The 21,633-nt window shown below is 33.6% G+C and overlaps 1 protein-coding gene across 4 annotated transcripts in view; it reads right to left on the bottom strand.

Moving 5' to 3' along the window:
- The window catches only part of LOC137624405 (discoidin domain-containing receptor 2-like), a 128,319-nt gene that overhangs the window by 24,087 nt on the left and 82,599 nt on the right, over positions 1 to 21,633 (bottom strand). For 3 of the 4 annotated variants that reach the window (XM_068355147.1, XM_068355146.1, XM_068355149.1), the window contains 4 exons: positions 21,094 to 21,237; positions 17,226 to 17,314; positions 2,226 to 2,468; positions 1,385 to 1,477 (listed from right to left, as the gene is read on the bottom strand). In XM_068355147.1, the coding sequence (XP_068211248.1) occupies positions 1,385 to 1,477; positions 2,226 to 2,468; positions 17,226 to 17,314; positions 21,094 to 21,237 (569 nt within the window). The remainder of the gene's footprint in view (positions 1 to 1,384; positions 1,478 to 2,225; positions 2,469 to 17,225; positions 17,315 to 21,093; positions 21,238 to 21,633) is intronic. The other variant, XM_068355148.1, reaches the window with a different exon arrangement.

Below are 21,633 nucleotides of genomic sequence, written 5' to 3' on the forward strand. Positions count from 1 at the left end.
GCAAGCTTCACACACAATGAAGCCTTCCACATCAAGGTTACTCTAAATGAAGGGCAGGGAAAATGCTCAACTCAGGGTGTAGAAAGGACATGGTCCTTTCACCAGTGAAATTAATATATTTTTTCCCCGAACAACTAGCCTTTTGGAAACACACAACTGTTTACTTTTCCTTTATGGTTAGTGACCAGTTCTTAACCAATTGCTAAGGTCTGAAAAGGCACTGAGATATAACCTTGAGTGTTGCAACAAAGTAACTCTCTTTATCTAAGGTTGAGATTTATATAAATTTTGGAAGAGAGATATCTTTCTACTGGCTAAATCAAGCATACAAATAAACTGTCTGCAAGGTCAAAATTTTAGTTTACAGTTTGGTACCATTCTTGCATTTAGTGTGCACTTAAAAAAGAAATAGTAAATGATACTCGTTTTGCAGAGGTCTAATGTCTACATTAGTTTTCAAATAACAACTGCCTTTTATTATTATTATTATTATTATTACTTGTTCAGCTGCAACTCTAATTGGAAAAGCAGGATGCTATAAGCTCAAAGGATCCAACAGGGAAAATATCCCAATAAGGAAACACAAAAGTGAGACTGAGTGTAACAAGAGAACTAACCCAAAACAGTAGAAGACCATGGTACAGAAGCTATGGCACTACCCAACACTCCAAAATGATAAAATATTGGGTTGATGTTGGAGTGTCTTCCTTCGACTAGACGAGCTGCTTACCAAAGCTGAAAAGTCTTCTACCCTTTCCAAGTGGAAAGTAGCCACTAAACAATTACACTGCAATAGTTAGCCCTTGAGTGAAGAAGTTTTTTGTTATCATAGTACTGTATGTAGTATGAGGAAAGAAGAGAATGTGTAAAGAATAGTCAAGACTATTCAATGTGCAGGCTAGGTATAGAGCTACAACCAGAGAGGGATCTAATGTAGTACAATCTGACCAGTCCAAGGACCCAATAACTCACTAACAGTAGTATCTCATGGATGGCTTGTGCCTTGGCCAACCTAGCACCTTTCATGATACCTCTATCTATAAGGCCATCCTGTATAACTTCCAACGAATATCGTGATTAGCACCAAAACCTATTACATCAGAAAATGAATCCTGTTCCTCCAACATTCAAACTATGAATTCTCAGAACATCTCCCCCTCCCCCTTTTCATAAAAAGATGAAAAGCAAAGGAAATATTTGTTCTTGCTCCATCCGTCCATAACGATTTTTGATCATAAGAAATTACATACAAAGAAAGGGCGAGAATGGAAAGACAATGAATAATAAATAAAATGTTTAAATTCTATGGTATATGAGAGAGAGAGAGAGAGAGAGAGAGAGAGAGAGAGAGAGAGAGAGAGAGAGAGAGAGAGAGAGAACTCACCTTGTGGCCAAATCCCTATGTACGAAGTTGAGTGACTCCAAATACTTCATTCCCGAGGCTATCTGAGTCGCCATGTAGATAAGGCATCCGTAGCTGTAGTAGAGAAAAAAATAGAGTTGGTTAAAATAATATTGTAGAGTCAAAGGTAAATTTTATAATTATTATATGAATTAAAATACATGAAGGGAACTCCAATACTAAATTATGATGGAAAAACTAATTATGAAATTATGATGGATCAAATATTTAATTAGGGGATTTTAATTGGAGATAGGCTACCATAAGAGAAAGCCACTAATGCTAAATATTAAATCTCTAGACAATTACGATAGTACATAATTTATTTTCCTTGAAGATTACTGTTGCTTATAGTTTAACCTAAGAAACAAGATTGTGGCACATAAATATAGAAATGACCAAAATATTGACTGACATTGCTATCCATCCCTTAAGGAATATGCACGAGGAAGGAGAAAAGAAAGAGCAACGGAAAAAAATAAGCCCACTTTATCAGGTCTGGTAGGATGCATAAACTTGCATAATATTAGTGCTAAATCTATCCATCTTGATCTGGCAGCTATTAATGATAACAGGGGACTCCCAGCCCTTAATATAGGTCAGAATGTGTAATTATGAGTAACCGAATGAGTCCCAGGTTTTGTTTTATTTGAACCATGAAAATTACTATCCGAGTTATATCATATCCATTGAACCCATATGATTAATGCATCCCTTTAAACCCCATATACCAAGAGTCTCATATTCCACTTTTTTTTTTTTTTTTTTTAACAGAGAATGATGAATCCTACCAGGCCTATGCTTCGACGAGTGTTCAACTGACCTTTGTGTAACCTGGGTGACCCCATGTCCCCAGTGGCCAACTGACCTGAGCGTTTTCGCGTGAGTGTTCCTTGGGGAGGCAGTCTCGGCGACGTGTGCCTGCAGGTACTGATTGAGGTCTCCATGTTCCATGTACTCGACCACCATACACAGAGGTTCCTCTCTCGAACACACCCCGACCACTTGGACGATGTTCGGGTCCCGCAGTCGGGCGAGGATCTCGACCTCTCTCTCGAAGTCACACCTACAGAGATTAAAAAATAGAGATGTAAATTTGGATTTCATTTTATGACCTTTGTAGACCATGACGTTCAAAATGATGGTTAATATATGTGTCAGGATGGCATGTTCTGACCCTTAGGACCTTATTCCCTGAACCACAAAGCAAAACACATAGGAGTTTCCTTCCTTCTGCAAATTGTTCTTACAGGGACAGATGGAACAGAAAATCTAAATAGAGTTTATTACCCTTACGCTATACAGTCTATGATTATAGGGGATAATAACGTGTCTTAGCAATTCCAAAAGTCATAAAAGATATATACAGTATTTATCTTTCAAGTGATGGGAGCCATTCTTAAACTTGGACAACAAAACTTTTTATAGGGTAAAAGAGAAAAGAATAAAAAAAATATATCGGAACACACGCATTTGGGATACAGTATGTTAAGAAAGTATGCATTCAAAACTGCATGTTTAACGAGGCTGCAAAATCGGAATCTGTATCTAATTTGAGATGATGGAAAATTGAATCCCTTGTTTAACCAATTATTCAACAAATAGATAATCATTAATAAATAAAATAGTAGGAAATCAAATATAACATATAATAAAAAAAGTCAATTTTCGTGAACAATATAGTTCAATACACACTCCTGTTTCAGTTCACCTCCCAAAAATATATATCTTTATTTCGTCTCCCTCCTTTAATTCCATCGCAGTTTGAAGGGACTGTAATCCTCTTCAACCACATTCAACCGTGGCCTCTCTCCATAAACTTCCTCAAGTTCTGATTTCCAGATCATTAACTTAGGACGAAGTTCCAAGGTATTTAACCCTGGATAGGTACGGTGGGTCGTTTGCGACCCCGAGCGTCAAAAAAAAACAGGTTTTTCTCACGTGACTCACCCCCGTGACTGAATTTGTGGGTGATCGACCTGCAGGAGGTGTCTCCCCTACACGCTCTAGTAGTGTCCAGATGTGCATTGTTGTAGCTGTACTCCTTCCCCGATTTCTGAGACGCGTCGGGGTCGTTCGCGTCCGAGTTTACCCTTCTAGGGTAGTTGTCATAATTATCAAAGTTATTACGTATTATGAAATTGTCGTAGAATGGTGCAACTTGTATAGGTTATCAGTTGTGGAAAGTCTTGGTGGATTATTTGGCTACCATGTGCATGTTTTTTTTTTTAGTTAAAATGTCGTTCATCACCACGAGGACCATTTTACCGCGAGTGCCCCTTTTTCATTTTTTTTCATTTTTTTGCCAAGTCATTTTTCCGTAAGATATTGCCAAATAGTGTCGTAAAACTTTTGCTTGTTTAGTGTTGGAAAGTGTGTCTAGATGATCTGGCTACCCATGCATGACTTTGTTTTTGTCAGATACGACGTAGTTATTGGTATATTGGGTATTTAACTGCGGTTACCAATTTCTGTTTTTTTTTCAATATTTGTAAAAATTACTACGTAGTAAGGAATTGCCGTATATTATTCATTTTTTTTTCATGTTTATGTGTTAGAAAGTGTGCCTTGATGGTTGGGCTAACACGTGCATGTCTTTTTTTTTATCTGAGATGTCGTATATTAGAATGTCGGGCATTTTACCGCGAGTGTCCCTTTTTCATTTTTTTTCATTTTTTTGCCAAGTCATTTTTCCGTAAGATATTGCGAAATAGTGTCGTAAAACTTTTGCTTTTTTAGTGTTGGAAAGTGTGTCTAGATGATCTGGCTACCCATGCGTGATTTTGTTTTTGTCAGATACGACGTAGTTATTGGTATATTGGGTATTTAACTGCGGTTGCCAATTTCTGTTTTTTTTCAATATTTGTAAAAATTTACTACGTAGTAAGGAATTGCCGTATATTATTGATTTTTTTTTCATGTTTATGTGTTAGAAAGTGTGCCTTGATGGTTGGGCTAACACGTGCATGTCTTTTTTTTTTATCTGAGATGCCGTATATTAGAATGTTGGGCATTTTTCCGCAAGTGCCCCTTATTATTTGTTTTGCATTTTTTTGCTTAGTCATGTTACCGTAAGGAATTGGCAAGTAGTGTCGCAAAACTTATATTTTTATAGTGTTGGAAAGTGTTTTTAGATGATCTGGCTACCCATGCCTATTTTTTTTTTAGCCAGATATGGCGTACATATAAGTATGTGTTCAATTTTCCTGTGATTGCCATTTTTTCGTTTTTTCCCATTTCTTTCAAAATTACTACGTACTAAGGAACTATCACAGAGTAATATTTCATTTATATGTTTATTTGTCGGAAAATATGCCTTGATGGTTTGCCTAGCACGTGGCTGAAATTTTTTTTTTCTGAAATGCCGTATATTAGAATGGCCATTTTTCCACGAGTGCCCCTTTTTATTTGTTTTGCATTTTTTTGCTTAGTCATGTTACCGTAAGGAATTGGCAAGTAGTGTCGCAAAACTTATAATTTTATAGTGTTGGAAAGTGTTTCTAGATGATCTGGCTACCCATGCCTATCTTCTTTTTTTAGCCAGATATGGCGTATATATAGGTATGTGTTCGATTTTCCTGTGATTGCCATTTTTTCGTTTTTTCCCATTTCTTTCAAAATTACTACGTACTAAGGAACTATCACAGAGTAATTATTCATTTAGATGTTTATTTGTCGGAAAATGTGCCTTGATGGTTTGCCTAGCACGTGGCTGAATTTTTTTTTTTCTGAAATGCCGTATATTAGAATGTTAGCCATTTTTCCACGAGTGCCCCTTTTTATTTGTTTTGCATTTTTTTGCTTAGTCATGTTACCGTAAGGAATTGGCAAGTAGTGTCGCAAAACTTGTATTTTTATAGTGTTGGAAAGTGTTTCTAGATGATCTGGCTACCCATGCCTATCTTTTTTTTAGCCAGATATGGCGTATATATAGGTATGTGTTCGATTTTCCGGTGATTGCCATTTTTTCGTTTTTTCCCAATTCTTTCAAAATTACTACGTACTAAGGAACTATCACAGAGTAATGATTCCTCTAGATGTTTATTTGTCGGAAAATTTTGTTTACTTTTTTTTTGATTGAATATCATCAAATTTTTTTAGCTAAAATATTGTTTTACATTTTTTTTTTCGATTTTATTTCCCTTCAAAAAATTTTTTTGGGTCAGAATTTTAATTTTATAGTCGTAAAATAATCGACAATTATCCAGCAACCCACCATACAATTTTTATGCATATCCAATAATAATTAGATTACTAAATAACACCTTGAAATTGACATACCCTTCCTACATTTCAAGTGGCAGATTAGGGAGTCTGAGTCAGTGTGGTTGGCGGCCATTTTGTGGACATATCCGAAGCGTAAGCTGCCCTATCTATATATATTCTTGTTCCCTATAGAATTTGTGATATTTTGGTATATTTTTACCTGCATAAATATCATATTATATATTAAATATATGTATTTTTTTACGGAATTTCTAAGTACTCAAAAAATTACCTTTAGATATGGCCCCTGATATAAATGTAATTTACAAAATAATGAAGATTTTTTTACATATTTCTATTTTAGGATAACATATGTTTATTCCCTAAAAAAATTAGCCACTTCCTATTTCATTTGGGTACCCAAAAAAATTCATGAAATTTGGACAAATATTTTTGGCCAAAAAAAGTTACCCTTTTTTTCTCATTTCAGATCTTCACCTCCATGGGTCTGACTTCATCCAAAATACATCAAGATGTGTCCTAAACATTCAAGAATGAATTCCTAAAAGGATTTGTGTATATATGTATAAACTTTTTTTTTATGAATTTTTATGTCAGGTCTTTTTTTTTTTCTACTTAATTTTTTAAAATATTTATAATAAATAGTTTTTCTGCAGATGAGTAGTATTTATCTATACAGTTGTTTTAAGCATTCATTGAAGTTTTTTTTGGCAAAAGAAAAAAGGAGGTTACTGCAAAAACTGATTTTTCAAGAATTTTTTTTGGCGTCGGGGTCGTTCGCGTCCGAGTATACCCTTAAAGGGGTGTCCGAGGAGCGTACCTATCCAGGGTTAAGTCTTTCTCAGGTGGAATCTCTCTCTCTCTCTCTCTCTCTCTCTCTCTCTGTTCTACGACATGCTATAGAAATACAAAGGATGTTCCTCATACTTTACTGTATTCTAATGCATTGATAAATACAAAACGCTCAATCTCAAATTATACTCTGGTTCATCCATATCTCTCTCTCTCTCTCTCTCTCTCTCTCTCTCTCTCTCTCTCTCTCTCTAGAAATACAAAAGGATGTTCCTTGTTATACTTATATTCTAATACCCTGATAAATACAAAACGCCCATTCTCAAATTACTCTCTCTCTCTCTCTCTCTCTCTCTCTCTCTCTCTCTCTCTCTCTCTCTCTCTCTCTCTCTCTCTCAACTAAAGATGAACAAATAATAACAGAAAAAGTCGCCAAGCTTACATGCGAGTTCAGTTCACATTAAGTTATTGTCTATCGCCCGTGGAAATTTAAAGACATTACTGACGGCATTGAATTTTACGAAACCCTCTTTGCAAGCGCTTAGCATGAAAAGCTTACTAATAATTGGAAAATTTCTGCAGCTTTACCGAGGTAGGAACAAATTTAAGCAATCGCGTGCTTCAGTTCTTTAAAAATAAATTGATACTTCAGAGACAAAGCCTCAATGAGTAAGATGAGCTATCTAACCTTAAAGAAATGAGCGATGTTTATTTTCTTTTTAAATGACTAGAAAGGCAATAAGTGAACTCAAATGAATGTTTTTATTTTACGAATATCAACAACATGAAATGTATGATATTAATCCCTAACAAACAATTGGTACTCAAACAAAATTCTTTACGTTGAAGAGAGAGAAGGTAGTCTACAGCTGTTATGCATCTCATCAAACAGCAGTGTCAATGTAACCCAGCTAGGTAGGGCCAAAGATGTCATTCATTTTTTTTATTTGCCAATGATTCATTAGACTCGAAGGATGATGAGATTTCACTTATATATATATATATATATATATATATATAGTGTAGATTTTTTTTTTTTTTTTTTTGAGAGAGAGAGAGAGAGAGAGAGAGAGAGAGAGAGAGAGAGAGAGAGAGAGAGAACGTTTTATAAGTGTTTTGAGTCACAATAATACTCGACAGAAGAGGATTAGTCGTAAAGTCCGTGTCAATTCCCATAACCTCCTCCCCCCTTCCCAAACACTTTGCCATATCCCCCCCAAACCTAATCCCCATACGTTTTAACCAACCTCGACAACGGGCCTCTCTTCCTTTTCCCCGACTCTTAAATCTCTCGTCTCTTTACAGCCTCATTTCCAAACCTCATATTCTCAAGTCCTGCTTCATTTCTCGGTCGTATTCACCCTCTTCCACCAGCCAACAGCTTCTTTTCCCCCTCCCCTTCCACCACCCTCGTAAATTCCCCTTCCTGTTCTCTAAAGAGGGAGGTTTTCATCCTAGGTTATTACTGACTCTAATCCCGCCATCACAAAGGGGCCTGCTTCATGCTCCTGTGTATGTAAAGCATAACGCACGCACACACACACTTTAATATTGGCCCAAACGGAGTATTCTATTCGTTTAATAAAACGGGAACCACATCAACAAGATTCCTGCATGAAAATAGCCCTTTTCAACTGTTCTTCCTTCAATGGCGCGAACGCCCAAAAGCCTTTCAAAGGAAGGCAAAGCCCACAATTGTAAGGTGAATTCATTGCCTTTGAATAAATTCAATAGTAAGATTCATTACATAAAAATAAATGTCGCTAAATTCATTATCAGAAATGCTTACAGTACGTAAAATCACGAGTTCAAGTGCAGCTCAGCACATGAATTTCAAAAATTTCAAATGGGAGTACAAGACATTATTTAGCCCATAATGAATTCTGTAAACAAAATACACGATTTACCCATTTTGTAAAGTGGTTATATTCAAGACCGCGTAAATTCAGTGAATTGTGAATGCTGTGCAGAAGTTAATTTCTCTGTAACGAAGTAATGCACGTAAATCAATCAAATTTTAATGAACACAGAATATAATTCTTGAATTATGAAGAGAGTAAAGAAAGTAAACGCGTGAATGACGTGCGAAGAATAAACTAACCCGTTACAACTGAAGCTACATAGGTGAATTCAAAGTAATGTAGGAAAGTTAGTTCATAATTATTATGAATAGAAGTATGGTTGATGAATGGATCACTTGAGCATGATGGTTAAGTTTTAGAATTTGTGTGAATTTAATCGTAATGTACAACAAGACATACCAGAGCCAAATTCCATAAATACATTATTATTATTATTATTACTAGCCAAGCTACAACCCTAGTTGGAAAAGCAATATGCTATAAGCCCAAGGGCTCCCGCGGAAAAAAATAGCCCAGTGAGGAAAGGCAATAAGGAAATAAATAAATTATGAGAATAAATTAACAAGAAAACATTCTAAAAACAGTAAAAACGTCAAAAGAGATATGTCCTATATAAACTATTAACAACGTCAAAAACAGATGTCATATATAAACTATAAAAAGACTCATGTCAGCCTGGTTAACATAAAAACATTAATATCAAGAATAAAAAACAGAATGCAAGCGGATTAAATATTTCAAACACTGACAGAAGTATTCGAATTTGACAAATTTGATACTTTTGATATAGAATGAATTACAGTACCAATGCTCTAATTTCAGACTTCCTTTAAACTCAAAACTTCAATGACAGTAGGAATTAAAATATATTTTATGGTAATCAATACGAAAAATTGGAATGTATGTGAAAAAAGGTTATTTTAATAAAAAGCGTAGCTTTATATTTGAACTAAATATGCCTCCCCCAAAAAAATATTGAAATCTATGAAGAACTTGTAAAGAATACAGTAAATCTATACATTAATGGGTGATTTTAATGATATTTTGTACTTGGTAATATAAGTACTTGAAAATAAAATGATAAAAACAAGTTTCCCAAACTTATTACTAGACGTATACATGACCGAAAAAAATTCAACATGCAGCACGGATTTGGAACAAGAGAAAGTCCCTTATCCCCAGAATACCCTCTCTCTCTCTCTCTCTCTCTCTCTCTCTCTCTCTCTCTCTCTCTCTCTCTCTCTCTCTCTCTCCTATAGAAAAAAAATGAAATATTTTGATTCCTTTCATACGCGCAAACGTGTGTTAGTGTACATTCTTGGTTTACCCGTTACAGGAAAAAAACATATGTTAAGAAAATGCCCTATATACAGGTTTACAATAAAAGGGCTAAAGCCGGTGAATACTATACAAAAAAGCTACTTACTAAAATAAAAATCCTTCGCCAATAAAAAACCTTCGCAAAAAAAAAACCTTCGAAAAAAAAAAAGAAGAAAAAAAAAAAACCGTGGCATCCATGACCATTTAGTTCAGTTTAAGCAAAATTGATCAGGATTACCATTAAGATCTGCAAGAATGAAATTTTTATAACATTGTTGATTGTGTAAAATATCATTAAATGAAAATACACTTTACAATGAATTAAATATTAATGTATCGATAAGTGTAAGATAAACTAAAATTCAGTTTTCAACAATAATGTCATCATATGATTTCCCGTGTTGTGATCGCAAAAAAAAAAAAAAAAAAAAAAAAAGTTACTTGCCCAGTTATAATTCCTACGTATGAATTTCTTTGGCTAGAAGAGACAATTACATGTTACAAAACAAGTAAGAAAATATGTTTAGACGATGGATATACATTTCTTAGGATTAAAAAAAAAAAAAAAAGGCTGAAGGTTCTACATGTGCCTATCCTTTAAAAATGAATTAAATTATAGCTATATTAAAAAATATACATAAATATACATTATCCTTTTCACTATAGCTAAATTTAATTGATTAGACAAATATACGGAAATAATGCTTAACGTAAATTTAGGGTTAAAATATGTACATAAGAGCTGTAGTAACAAACAATAACTAAAAATATACACGGAAGTAAATGGCACCAAAGAATAGAACATCTAATAAAGAAAATATCAAAGTAATCAAGTCTTAAACACTACATGAGGGTAAAAATGTGGTTTGATACAATAATGGATTTCATATTTTAAAATGGAAATCAAATACAAAAAACAATCGTGTACCTAAAACACCAAACTAAATTATGATCCTGAACTATTACATGTTGCATAAAAGGCACAACTATAATAGGCAACAATGTCAATATTACAGAATATAATAGATTTCTAAAGTTATGAAGTACAGTAGAATATTCTACCAGAAAATATAACATAACTAAGAAAAAATTGTAGCAAACTTATCAATATCTCAGGAGGACATGGAAGGCACAGACTTAATAGGCAACAATGTAAATATTACAGAATATAAAAAAAATTCTCAAAATTAAGAAACAGTTGAATATTCTACCAAAAAATATAACCTAGCTTAAAAAATTGTTGCAAACCGTAATCAATATCTCAGGAGGACATATTTCCACTAATACTTTTATTATTTTTGCAATATCAGGGCCCTGAGAGACGGAAAAAGCAAGGGTGTTTCATGCCCAATAAAGTAGGATTACGATAGACATTGTCGAGGGGGAAATCTCGCAATATTGGTTCATCAGAGGTTCTTAAACCTACTCAAAATAGCCTTTTATCTTTCACGAGTGGGGGTGAGGTCACTTTGTTGTAAATAAAATAGAGATTTACTGAGAAAGGTATTCCCGAAGAAAACTGCATGTATTAAAGAGCTTACTAAGAAAAATACGTGTATTAAAGAGCTTACTAAGAAAAATACATGTATGGTATTCCCGAAGAAAAATGCATGTATTAAAGAGCTTACTAAGAAAAATGCGTGTATTAAAGAGTTCCCTAAGAAAAATACATGTATTAAAGAGTTCCCTAAGAAAAATACATGTATTAAGGAGCTCCCTGAGAAAAATACATTTATTAAAGAGCTCCATAAGAAAAATATATGCATTAAAGAGCTCTCTAAGAAAAATACATGAATTAAAGAGCTCCCTAAGAAAAATACATGTATGAAAGAGCTCCCTGAGAAACATATATGTATTAAAGAGCTACCTGAGAAAAATACATGTATTAAAGAGCTCCCCAAGAAAAATACATGTATTAAAGAGCTCCCCAAGAAAAATACATGTATTAAAGAGCTCCCTAAGAAAAATACATGTATTAAAGAGCTCCCTGAGAAAAATACATATATTATAGAGCTCCATAAGAAAAAATATATGCATTTAAGAGCTCTCTTAAGAAAAATACATGTAGTATAGTGCCCTCTAAGAAAAATTCATGTTTTAAAGAGATCCCTTGGAAAAATAAATGTATGAAAGAGCTCCCTAATAAAAATACATATATTAAAGAACTAAGAAATACATATCTATCAAAGAGCCCCCTAAGAAAAAAATATGTATTAAAGCACTCTCTAATTTCATAGCAATACATCAATTTCAGAGATAAAACTAATGATTTAAGGAAGACTTTAGGCAAGTAGCTATTCAACTGCGGTGGACCATTGCTATGTAGAGAATATAATAATGATAATAATAATAATAATAATAATAATAATAATAATAATAATAATAATAATAATGTGTTGGTCAGAGTAATATAAAGCTTCAATGCAAGGTATAAAGCATAAGTAAGAATACGTAATTAGAGAAAAACTGGTTTGGTGTAGAAGTCTGCTAAGAATGATGTGTAATGTTTCTTAGGCTGTTTAATATCCATAAAAGAACGGAGTCATGAGACAGATCAATCAATGACCTTAAATGCTGGTGAAAAGTTGATCGCGATAAGAAAGCGGGTCATGAAGGGTGTGTGTCTGGGATGGTTAAGGCTAATAGGTGAAGCACTAATAATTAAGAGAGAAGCTAAAGAGACGAGGGGAAATTTGACGTAATTTGAGCACGCTTAAGACTACGATTGTAAATAGAAACTAGAAGACGAGACGAATATTTTAAGAGTGGAAACCCAGTTGACAATGGTTGGACACGAAAAGAGGAGAGTCACGGCATAGAAAACGTAAGAGGAGAGTCACAGTATAGAAAACATAAGAGAAGAGAAGTGTTAGAACAAGACTAGGAAGAGAATGGATGTTCAAGAAGTAGTTGAACCCATCTTCACTTATATAATTAAAGCGCAGTTGTTGAAACGTGAAGGATAAATGTGAAGGACAGTTAAAGGTTAACACTAGAATGGCCGATGGAGTCATTTTGACTCCTTGCTACTATTCAAATAACTCCCGGCTTGGTTCCTCCATATATTTTTACGAATCCTTTTGTGACTTTTATTGATTTTGAGTGTATTACATCCTACAATCCTAGAAAAGTTTACCGGATTACTTTAGATATCATTTTTTCAGATGATGTAATGGATGCCCAAGGGAGTCATTTTGACTCCTTTCTGTGAAAATCTTCTTAAATCACATGAATCCCCTTTTCTAATAATTTTACATCAATGTTGAAGATTATAAGATAATTTTTGCTTTACTACAAGCTAATAAATGTTTTGCTTTCACTATTTTCTAATTTCCTTGTGATTCAAGTAAATTTTCTACTGGCAATTTTCAGAAAACAAAACATTTTGCATTTTACTGATATTTGTCGAATTAATACATATTTTCTCTCCTCATTTTCATTATCCTTGTATAAATGCAACTTTCATACATCTGGCAGAAGTTGCAGAGCCTAATGCTTGTTCAACTGTTCATTTCATTACAAATAAAGAAACAGATGAGTGTATTTTGGAAGATATTGTCGCTTCGGATGGTATATAGTGGAAGCAAATTCTGGCTGATAAATGCTCAGGTGGTAGACGGTCAGAACAAAATATTTTACGAGAAATGCCAGGACCTACAGGCCATGCAAAAAGATGTATCACTGTTGGTAGCCCAGCAAGTGCATGGCGACTAATGATTGACAAATTCATAATAAAGCAGATAAAAAATTGTACAATTGCTGAAGCTCACAGACAGGAGGAAGAACGAAGCATTTATTGTTGTTATGAATGCCCGAGGTGTAGTAGGTAAGAATGACAGACCTGTGCATAGCCTTTTGAGAGATAAATGTCAAGAAACATATTCTGTGAAATTCTACGGTTTTTGCGATTTGACTATAAATCTACACGTTCAAAGAGACTCAAAACTGACAAATTTGTATTATTTTCTACAGAATGGAATAGATTTATAGATTACAGCATTGCTTGCTACAAACCGGGGCCTAATATAACTATTGACGAGCAGCTCTTTCCTAGTAAGGCAAGATGCCCTTTTACACAATTTATGGCATTAAAGCCTGATAAGTACGGTCAGAAGTACTGGTTAGCTGTAGATAAGGAGAGTAAATATCTGGTGAATGGATTTCCTTATGTAGGTAAAGAAGAGCATCGTGCTACAGAAGAAAGTTAGTGATTATGTGGTCATGAGACTAATGGATCCTTATTTGAACAAAGGGAGAAATGTCACAACAGATAATTATTTTACAACGGTCAACTTAGCCAAGCAACTAAAGATAAAGGTAACCAGTATCATAGGGACCATGAATAAAATAAGAAGATTAGTGCCTGCGACAGTGAGAACCACGAAAGATAATTTGTATTCTACCAAGCTTTACAAGTTTGGTGACATGACACTTACAGTTTTTCAGGGAAAACTCAAAAAAAAAAAAAATTGCAGTTTTTAGCACTCTCCATCAAGATGTTTCTTTAGAAAATAATGCTAAGAACACACCGGAAACAATCAAATTTTACAACGAAACAAGATATAGAGGGAACATTTTGGACCAAATGGCTCAAAAGTATTCAGTGAGGACGTGCACAAGGCGATGGCCTATTCATTCATTCCAAACAACCTTAGACCTAGCAGCTATAAATGCATGGGTTATCTACAAGGAAGAGACAAAAGAAAAAATTACCGGGAAAGAATTCCTAGAACAACTATCCGAAGAATTAGCAAATATAAATATACAGTCAAGGAAGAAATTGGATCAGAGGGAAATCAGTGAAATGGAGAAAACAAAGATGTGAAAAATCTTTGTGGGACCTGCACCTCAAAAGTTGAACATATGTGTAAAAAATGTGATCTAGAATATATTCAAAAGGATATTCATGTGTTCGCCTATTGTATGATTGCTAGGATATCTACCACTTTATTTTCCAGATTTTTTTCAGTTTCTTCATTCCTGTATACATTGGAATGCAAAGGGTATTCCAAAAAATATAGTAAAAACAAAAGATCTATTAGCTCAATCAAACGTTTATCCTTTTTTTTCCTAAGACCAATATTATGAGACCTACAACTGAATAAAATTACTCTTTATTTATGTAACAATGAATATAAGAATCAATATATAAACTTTTATTTACATAATTAAGGTTGAAAATATATAGGAGTCAAAATGACTCTCCGTGGGCATCCATGTGGGTAACTAAATTTCATTATACTGTAAGTATTTCTAACAAAAGAACATTGAACACAATAATGTTACATTGTTTGTATATAAAACTGGTTATAACAATAAAAAGAAATGATAGAGAACTAATTATTTCATGAAATAACTAAAAAATCTTATGGCAGTCAAAATGACTCACTTTGAGCATCCAGGCACATTGCTAAAGCCGGGCATCCTAGTGTTAAAGCTGACGAGATAAACTATTAGACAAATATATGTGGTTCAAGACGAAGCGGAAGGATGAGAGCTGTGGATGTATGAAAATGTGTTAAAAGTTTGAAGAAGATTGTGTTTTTGAGTCGGTTTGGCCATGAGGAAAGAAAGGGGAGCACAACTTGGTGAAGAAGGTGTAAAATCCGTATACGATATAATGAAACAAGAGAGAATAACTTGGTAAAGAAGGTGTAAAATCCGCATACGATATAATGAAAGAGAGAATAAACGAGAACAAACGGATAGAACTGAAGGAATATCGAAAATGAGGGGCTGGTACGAGTTAGGTAAATGGCGAGGTGAGTGTTGGGAGCTCGATGAACTGATGGTGAACATTGATATGAAAACCATGAGCAGGAATATGTAGTGGGAAATTTATGAATATGAATTTCATTCACGAATCGGTAATCAAAGAATTTGGCAGTGATCATAGTCTGATTCTTAATCCAAAATTGATTTACAGTATCTCATTTTGAATAAGCCATTTTTAGAAAATTTAATACTCTTAATAACCTCTCAGTATAAAGTATCTAATATTCTTTTACCTCGCTACATCTGGGAAAAAAATTAGAAAATTAAATATTTCTAATTCTAGTTCATCCCAACCTTGGAAAAAAAATCATCGTTTCATCTCGAAACAACGATGAAAATATAAACGTTTAGTTTATAAGAGTGGTTCTGCCACCTCTCTTTCTTTACATAATTCAGTGTTAATATTCCAGTGCTCTTTAAGAGTTTATTAACACGAGTTCGGCAATAAGCAATTTCCATTAACCCTCTTTCATTTACACTTCAGTAAGATAAGATAATGCATTGAAAATAACTCATTCACATGCTTGGCAGGTTAGCTCAAGTTGCGAGCTAAATTATTGTGCAATTTCAAGGTGCGCATTCTGAAGTTGTTAATTATATTTGCGAAGGCGAAATGCAATTTTCATATAAATATAGCCTCAAAAAGGAATCTGAGAGAGAGAGAGAGAGAGAGAGAGAGAGAGAGAGAGAGAGAGAGAGAGAGAGAGAGAGAGAGAGAGAGAATACCTCATACTAGCAGAACATTACGGGTAATCTAATCAAAAGTTAATTACGAAATATTCAAACTCTTTAACGAAGAAATGTCGAAAATAAACCTAAGGTTCTATCAACAAGTGGAGATTTACTCCCCCCCCCAAAAAAAAAAATGTTCTGAATTTAGTTCGAATTAGAAGTAAAACTGGATCAAGTATTTAAAACTGGTTATGTATGGAATGCGGTTTATAACAAGCATTGAGTGTCATTCTTGTATCGTTTGTATGTCCAGATACCTTTTATAAAAAATAAATGATTAAATATACCTCTGCAATGCCTTCAGTACATCATACCGCACGATTGATAATGAAAAATGAAAATTATCATCAACCTAAGTTTAATTTGTATAACGACAACCTCCTTCCTACATTCAACTGCATTTTTATGTACGCAAAAACTAGGCTAGTAATTTATTTCTGTTCAAAATCAAAATTCCTTCTATATGAACAAATAACCTATACAGGTAATCTATATGCACAATTTTGAACAAAGGTAATATTCTTACTACACGCTGCAAATTTAAAGTATATAAAAAAGGTTAAGGACTCCTAATATTCGTACTACACTCTGCAAATTTAAAGTATATAAAAAAGGTTAAGGACTCCTAATATTCGTACTACACTCTGCAAATTTAAAGTATATAAAAAAGGTTAAGGACTCCTAATATTCGTACTACACTCTGCAAATTTAAAGTATATAAAAAAGGTTAAGGACTCCTAATATTCATACTACACTTTACAAATATAAAGTATATAGAAAAGGTTAAGGACTCCTAATATTCATACTAAACTTTGCAAATTCAAAGTATATAGAAAAGGTTAAGGACGCCTAATATGCATACTACACTTTGCAAATTTAAAGTATATAAGAAAGGTTAAGGACTCCTAATATTCATACTTCACTCTGGAAATTTAAAGTATATAAAAAAGGTTGAGGACTCCTAATATTCATACTACACTCTGCAAATTTAAAGTATATAGAAAAGGATACCAAACCTATAAGAACAAAACAAATACATGCAATCTGTCTTCGAATAAGTCAACGAGACCGTCAACATTTAATTCAATTTTTTTTTTTTTTTTTTTTTTACTTACCTAACCGAGTGTGAGGCTTCCAGTCTCAATGTCTTAACCGCCACCATTTGTTTTTCACCTTCCTCGTCTTCTACTTCGCCCAGGTGAACCTAAAGAAATAAAACATTTTTCATTTGTTGACTCAAATCTATCTATGGTTATTCTAACTGTCTCTTTTCTTGTACCACACATGGGGAATCTATTCTATGGAAAAGTATTCTTTAAAACCTTAATGGATTTCAGAATTTGTTAAATGTGAATGTGTACAATAATGATTAGGACAAAAAAAAAAAAAAAAAAAAAAAAAAAAAAAAAAAAAAAAAAAAAAAAAATAATAATAATAATAATAATAATTACTTGAGCCACTACATAAATGATATTTAGAAACTTCATATTTTAAATTGATATGCATTCAATAAGTATCAGTCGAATATTTCCCCATAAAATTAAATAATGAATTTTAAGAAAATTTCTGGAACACCAGAGAATGAAAAACCAGTCTTGTCTTGAAATCTAGGTAATAACTGTATTGAACCAAGCTTGTGGAAAAAAAAAAAAACGGTAATCTTGTATAAAATATTCGCAAAATCCTCTAACGTTGGACATTTTCAGTCTAGCCAAGAAAATAACATTAAGAATTTCAAACAAATGAATACCTAAATATAAAGCATAAATCCTTTCACCTTTAAAAATTTACAGTTATTAGTATTAATAATCCCTTGTTAAAATCAAAACTAATTTTTCCTCTTGAGTACCAACTGAAATATTTTTGGTTTAATGTCATAAAACCTTTCACTCCAATGTCTAAATATTTTGAACACTTAATACTTAAAATCTTTGAATACATTGAAACTATATATCTTATAAGACCCCTTCACGTTGAACTGAAGTTTGATTAAACCTCTTTCGTTGCATGAGCACTTGATATTTTTACATAAATGTGGAAAAGCATACTTTGTTTTCTGAATTTAAAATTATTAATTAGGATTTACGAAAATAATCTCAATTACCACTTACACCTTCCCTCGAATAACACTGTACATCTTTTGGTTTAAAGAACATTTCATAACTTTCCTAAAGTTGCATGATTTTGGAATCATGATACTCGAAACTTGAAGCCATCCCGTATATTTATATTTACAATTAAAAAAAATATATTTTGAAACTAAATCCTGCTGCGCTTAAACCCTCTATTAGTCAAAACATTGACTTGGGTAGCACTTGAATGTTTTTTTTTTTAAGCGTACACAAAAAGAAGAAATGAAATAAATTCTCCACATTTTCCCTTTGGTCGTCTCACTTGGGAGATGAAAATAGAATTACTCGAAAGGAATGTATGCATGTTTTCATTAGTTATTTATTAAAATTCCTCAATTTTCTATTTAAGGGAAAAAATCACGGAAAAAACGCAATTACCTTGAGCGACAGCTCGAGAAGGTTAAAAGATATACAAAAAACCTTAATAATAACAGTATAAAAATAATGTTATGTAGTATGTATCACACGAAGTGTGCGAAAGTATTAATATTACATAACAGAAATTCAATTGTAAAGTTCCAGCAAGTTAGTTTAATTTTACATAGGAACATTCGGTAAAAATAATACCAGTAAAGCATCAATAGTAGGATTATGAGAAATAAAAAATAGCTCAATTATTGAAAACTACCCCCGCTGTAAAATATCTACAAAATATATTTGAACAAATATATATTTATTCTATCTCAATATACATTTTTCAACAAAACTGAATTGTTCTAATAAAATGAGCTAAAATAAGAAATATCAATTCACCACAAAAGTCCTGTCTCCATGAACTCTTTTTAAAACATTCATGGAGATATTTCCTTTCCCACCGTCATCCCTACATTAAGAGTTGGGTGGCCTAATGCGCCCTTTCCAATGCTTTCTATCACGGCATCCTCTTCCACCTAACCTCTTCTCTCCTTATCAATCTACATCTTACCTCGACATCCAATTCTCTGCCTCCCTCTCTATCATCTCTCCCGATCAGGCATCATCCATTGTGGAATGATCTTCCTAATCGGGTAGTTGAATCAGTAGAACTTCAAAAGTTCAGAGTTGGAGCAAATGTTTTTATGTTGACCAGGCTGACATGAGTCTTTTTATTGTTTATATATAACATATCTGTTTTTGACGTTGTTTATAGTTTATATAGGACACATCTGTTTTGACGCTTTTACTGTTTTTAGAATGATATACTGTCAATTTATTCTCATAATTTATTTATTTCCTTATTTCCTTTCCTCACTGGGCTATTTTTCCCTGTTGGAGCCCTTGGGCTTATAGCATCTTGCTTTTCCAACTAGGGTTGTAGCTTGGCTGGTAATAATAATAATAATAATTCCCTCCCCACCATCCACCATCATAACGCGCTCATACTACCATCTCAGTCGTGACACTTCTCACCTGTGTAATCTTTATTACGCCTGCCATTTTTCTTGTTTCATCATATTCCAATCTTTCAAGCAGTGACATTTCCATAATCCACCTCGGCATTCTCATCTCTGTTCTGTCAAGTTTGGCTTCCTCTTCTTGTCATAGACCCTATATATTAACACTGGTCTTACCACTGTGCTATAGAACTTGACTTTTAGTTCAGCTTGATTGGCATTTTCTTACCACATACCAATCTTGCTACCTCCCTCCACATCCCCTTAGCTACTTTTGTCCTATCTTAAACTTCAGCTTTGGATCCTCGCTCCTGACTTACAGTAGATCACAAGTTTCTAAATTGTTTCACCTGTTTTATAACCACTGAGTCTCTACTTTCATGTGTGGCTATTATGTTCCTACCTTCCTTAATGTTCACCATAACCTCAGTCTTAAACACATTTACCCTCAAGTCTCCTGCAACTCTACGACCCTTATCTGCATGTCTTCCCCAATAGTCTGCATATAGCAACTCCTACAACTCTTCATTTCTGATCTCTTCACTTATCACAACCATGACCAGCACAGAAGTCAGCTTAATGATGACCCCTGATATATTCCAACAATGACTTCAAAAGTTTCTGTTTCCCCAATTGCTGTTATTACTTTTGTCCTTTTTCTTTTGTACATCATCTCAACCATTATAATCAACTTCTCTATGACTTTCCTCTTCCTATATCAATACATAATTTCTCTTTGTATTCTAGATCCACAAAAGCACAGGAGTGCTTCTGGTTTCCCTATCACTGCTTTAATACAGAGATGGCATCCACAGCCCCTCTCCCCCTCATGAATCCATACTGCTGTTTCCCAATCTCTACAATCGATCATTTAGCACTCTTTCAAAAACTTTCAAACCATGCTCTGTTAGTTTAATTCCCCTGTAGTTACCACATTCTATGACATCACTTCTCTGCTTGGATATAGATACCATCGGACTCTTCTCCCAGTCTTAAGGCATTATTTCCTCATCCCATATTGCTCTTCATAAATCCAGCATACATATTTTCCCCTCTATAGCTAATATCTTAACCATTTAAAGTTGAAATTCTGATGGACCTGGCACTTTACAATTTTATTTTTTTTTCAATGGTCGCTTCACTTCTGTATTCTGTATACCCATCACTGGCCCTTACATTCTTTGTGATTTTCCCAGCTGCTCTCATTTTCAGTATTCAACAGTTGTTCAAAATATTCTTTCCATCTCCTCTTATTGTCTTCATCCAAACGCAATAAATCTTCATCTCCATCCTTGACGACTCCTAGTTACCACAAATCAAGTCTCTTCCTTTTTCTCAACTTTGAAATCTTAAAGATATTCTTTTCTCTTCGTTCCTAACATTTCATATTAAATATGAATATTAATTGTTATTTATATTTACGTAGGAGTAATTTCCCACCTCACATTTTTTTTTTTAAAAAGGAGAAAATTCCTTACCTCACCAAACTGTCCTTCACCAATCTGTTGAAGGAGGGTGATGGCCATTCTCGGAATCTCACGAGCCGTGATGTTTTCCAGGTTAGCGGCAGAGGAGCTCCCGGCTTGCGACTGAGGCTTCCCTCCAACGGTTCCGTTGCTACCCTGGAAACAACAGAAGATCATATATAAGGAAAACTTAAACCTGTAAGTTTTATACAAACACAAATATATTATATATATATATATATATATATATATATATATATATATATATATATATATATATATATATATATATAAAATATATATACACACACACACACACACACACATATATATATATATATATATATATATATATATATATATATATATATATATATATATATACATGCAATAACAAATGCAGCGGTTTCTAATCCACTGAAGGACGAAGACCTTAAACATGACAATTCATGTTGGGGATTTGGCCCGTTTTCATCACCATGTTGGCCAGTGTAGATTGGTGATGGTGGGAGTGTCTTTTTCCTAGCCAGATAGTACTACATTGAAACCCTC

The sequence above is a fragment of the Palaemon carinicauda genome, chromosome 31 (assembly GCF_036898095.1).
Source record: "Palaemon carinicauda isolate YSFRI2023 chromosome 31, ASM3689809v2, whole genome shotgun sequence".
Classification (NCBI taxonomy): domain Eukaryota; kingdom Metazoa; phylum Arthropoda; class Malacostraca; order Decapoda; family Palaemonidae; genus Palaemon; species Palaemon carinicauda.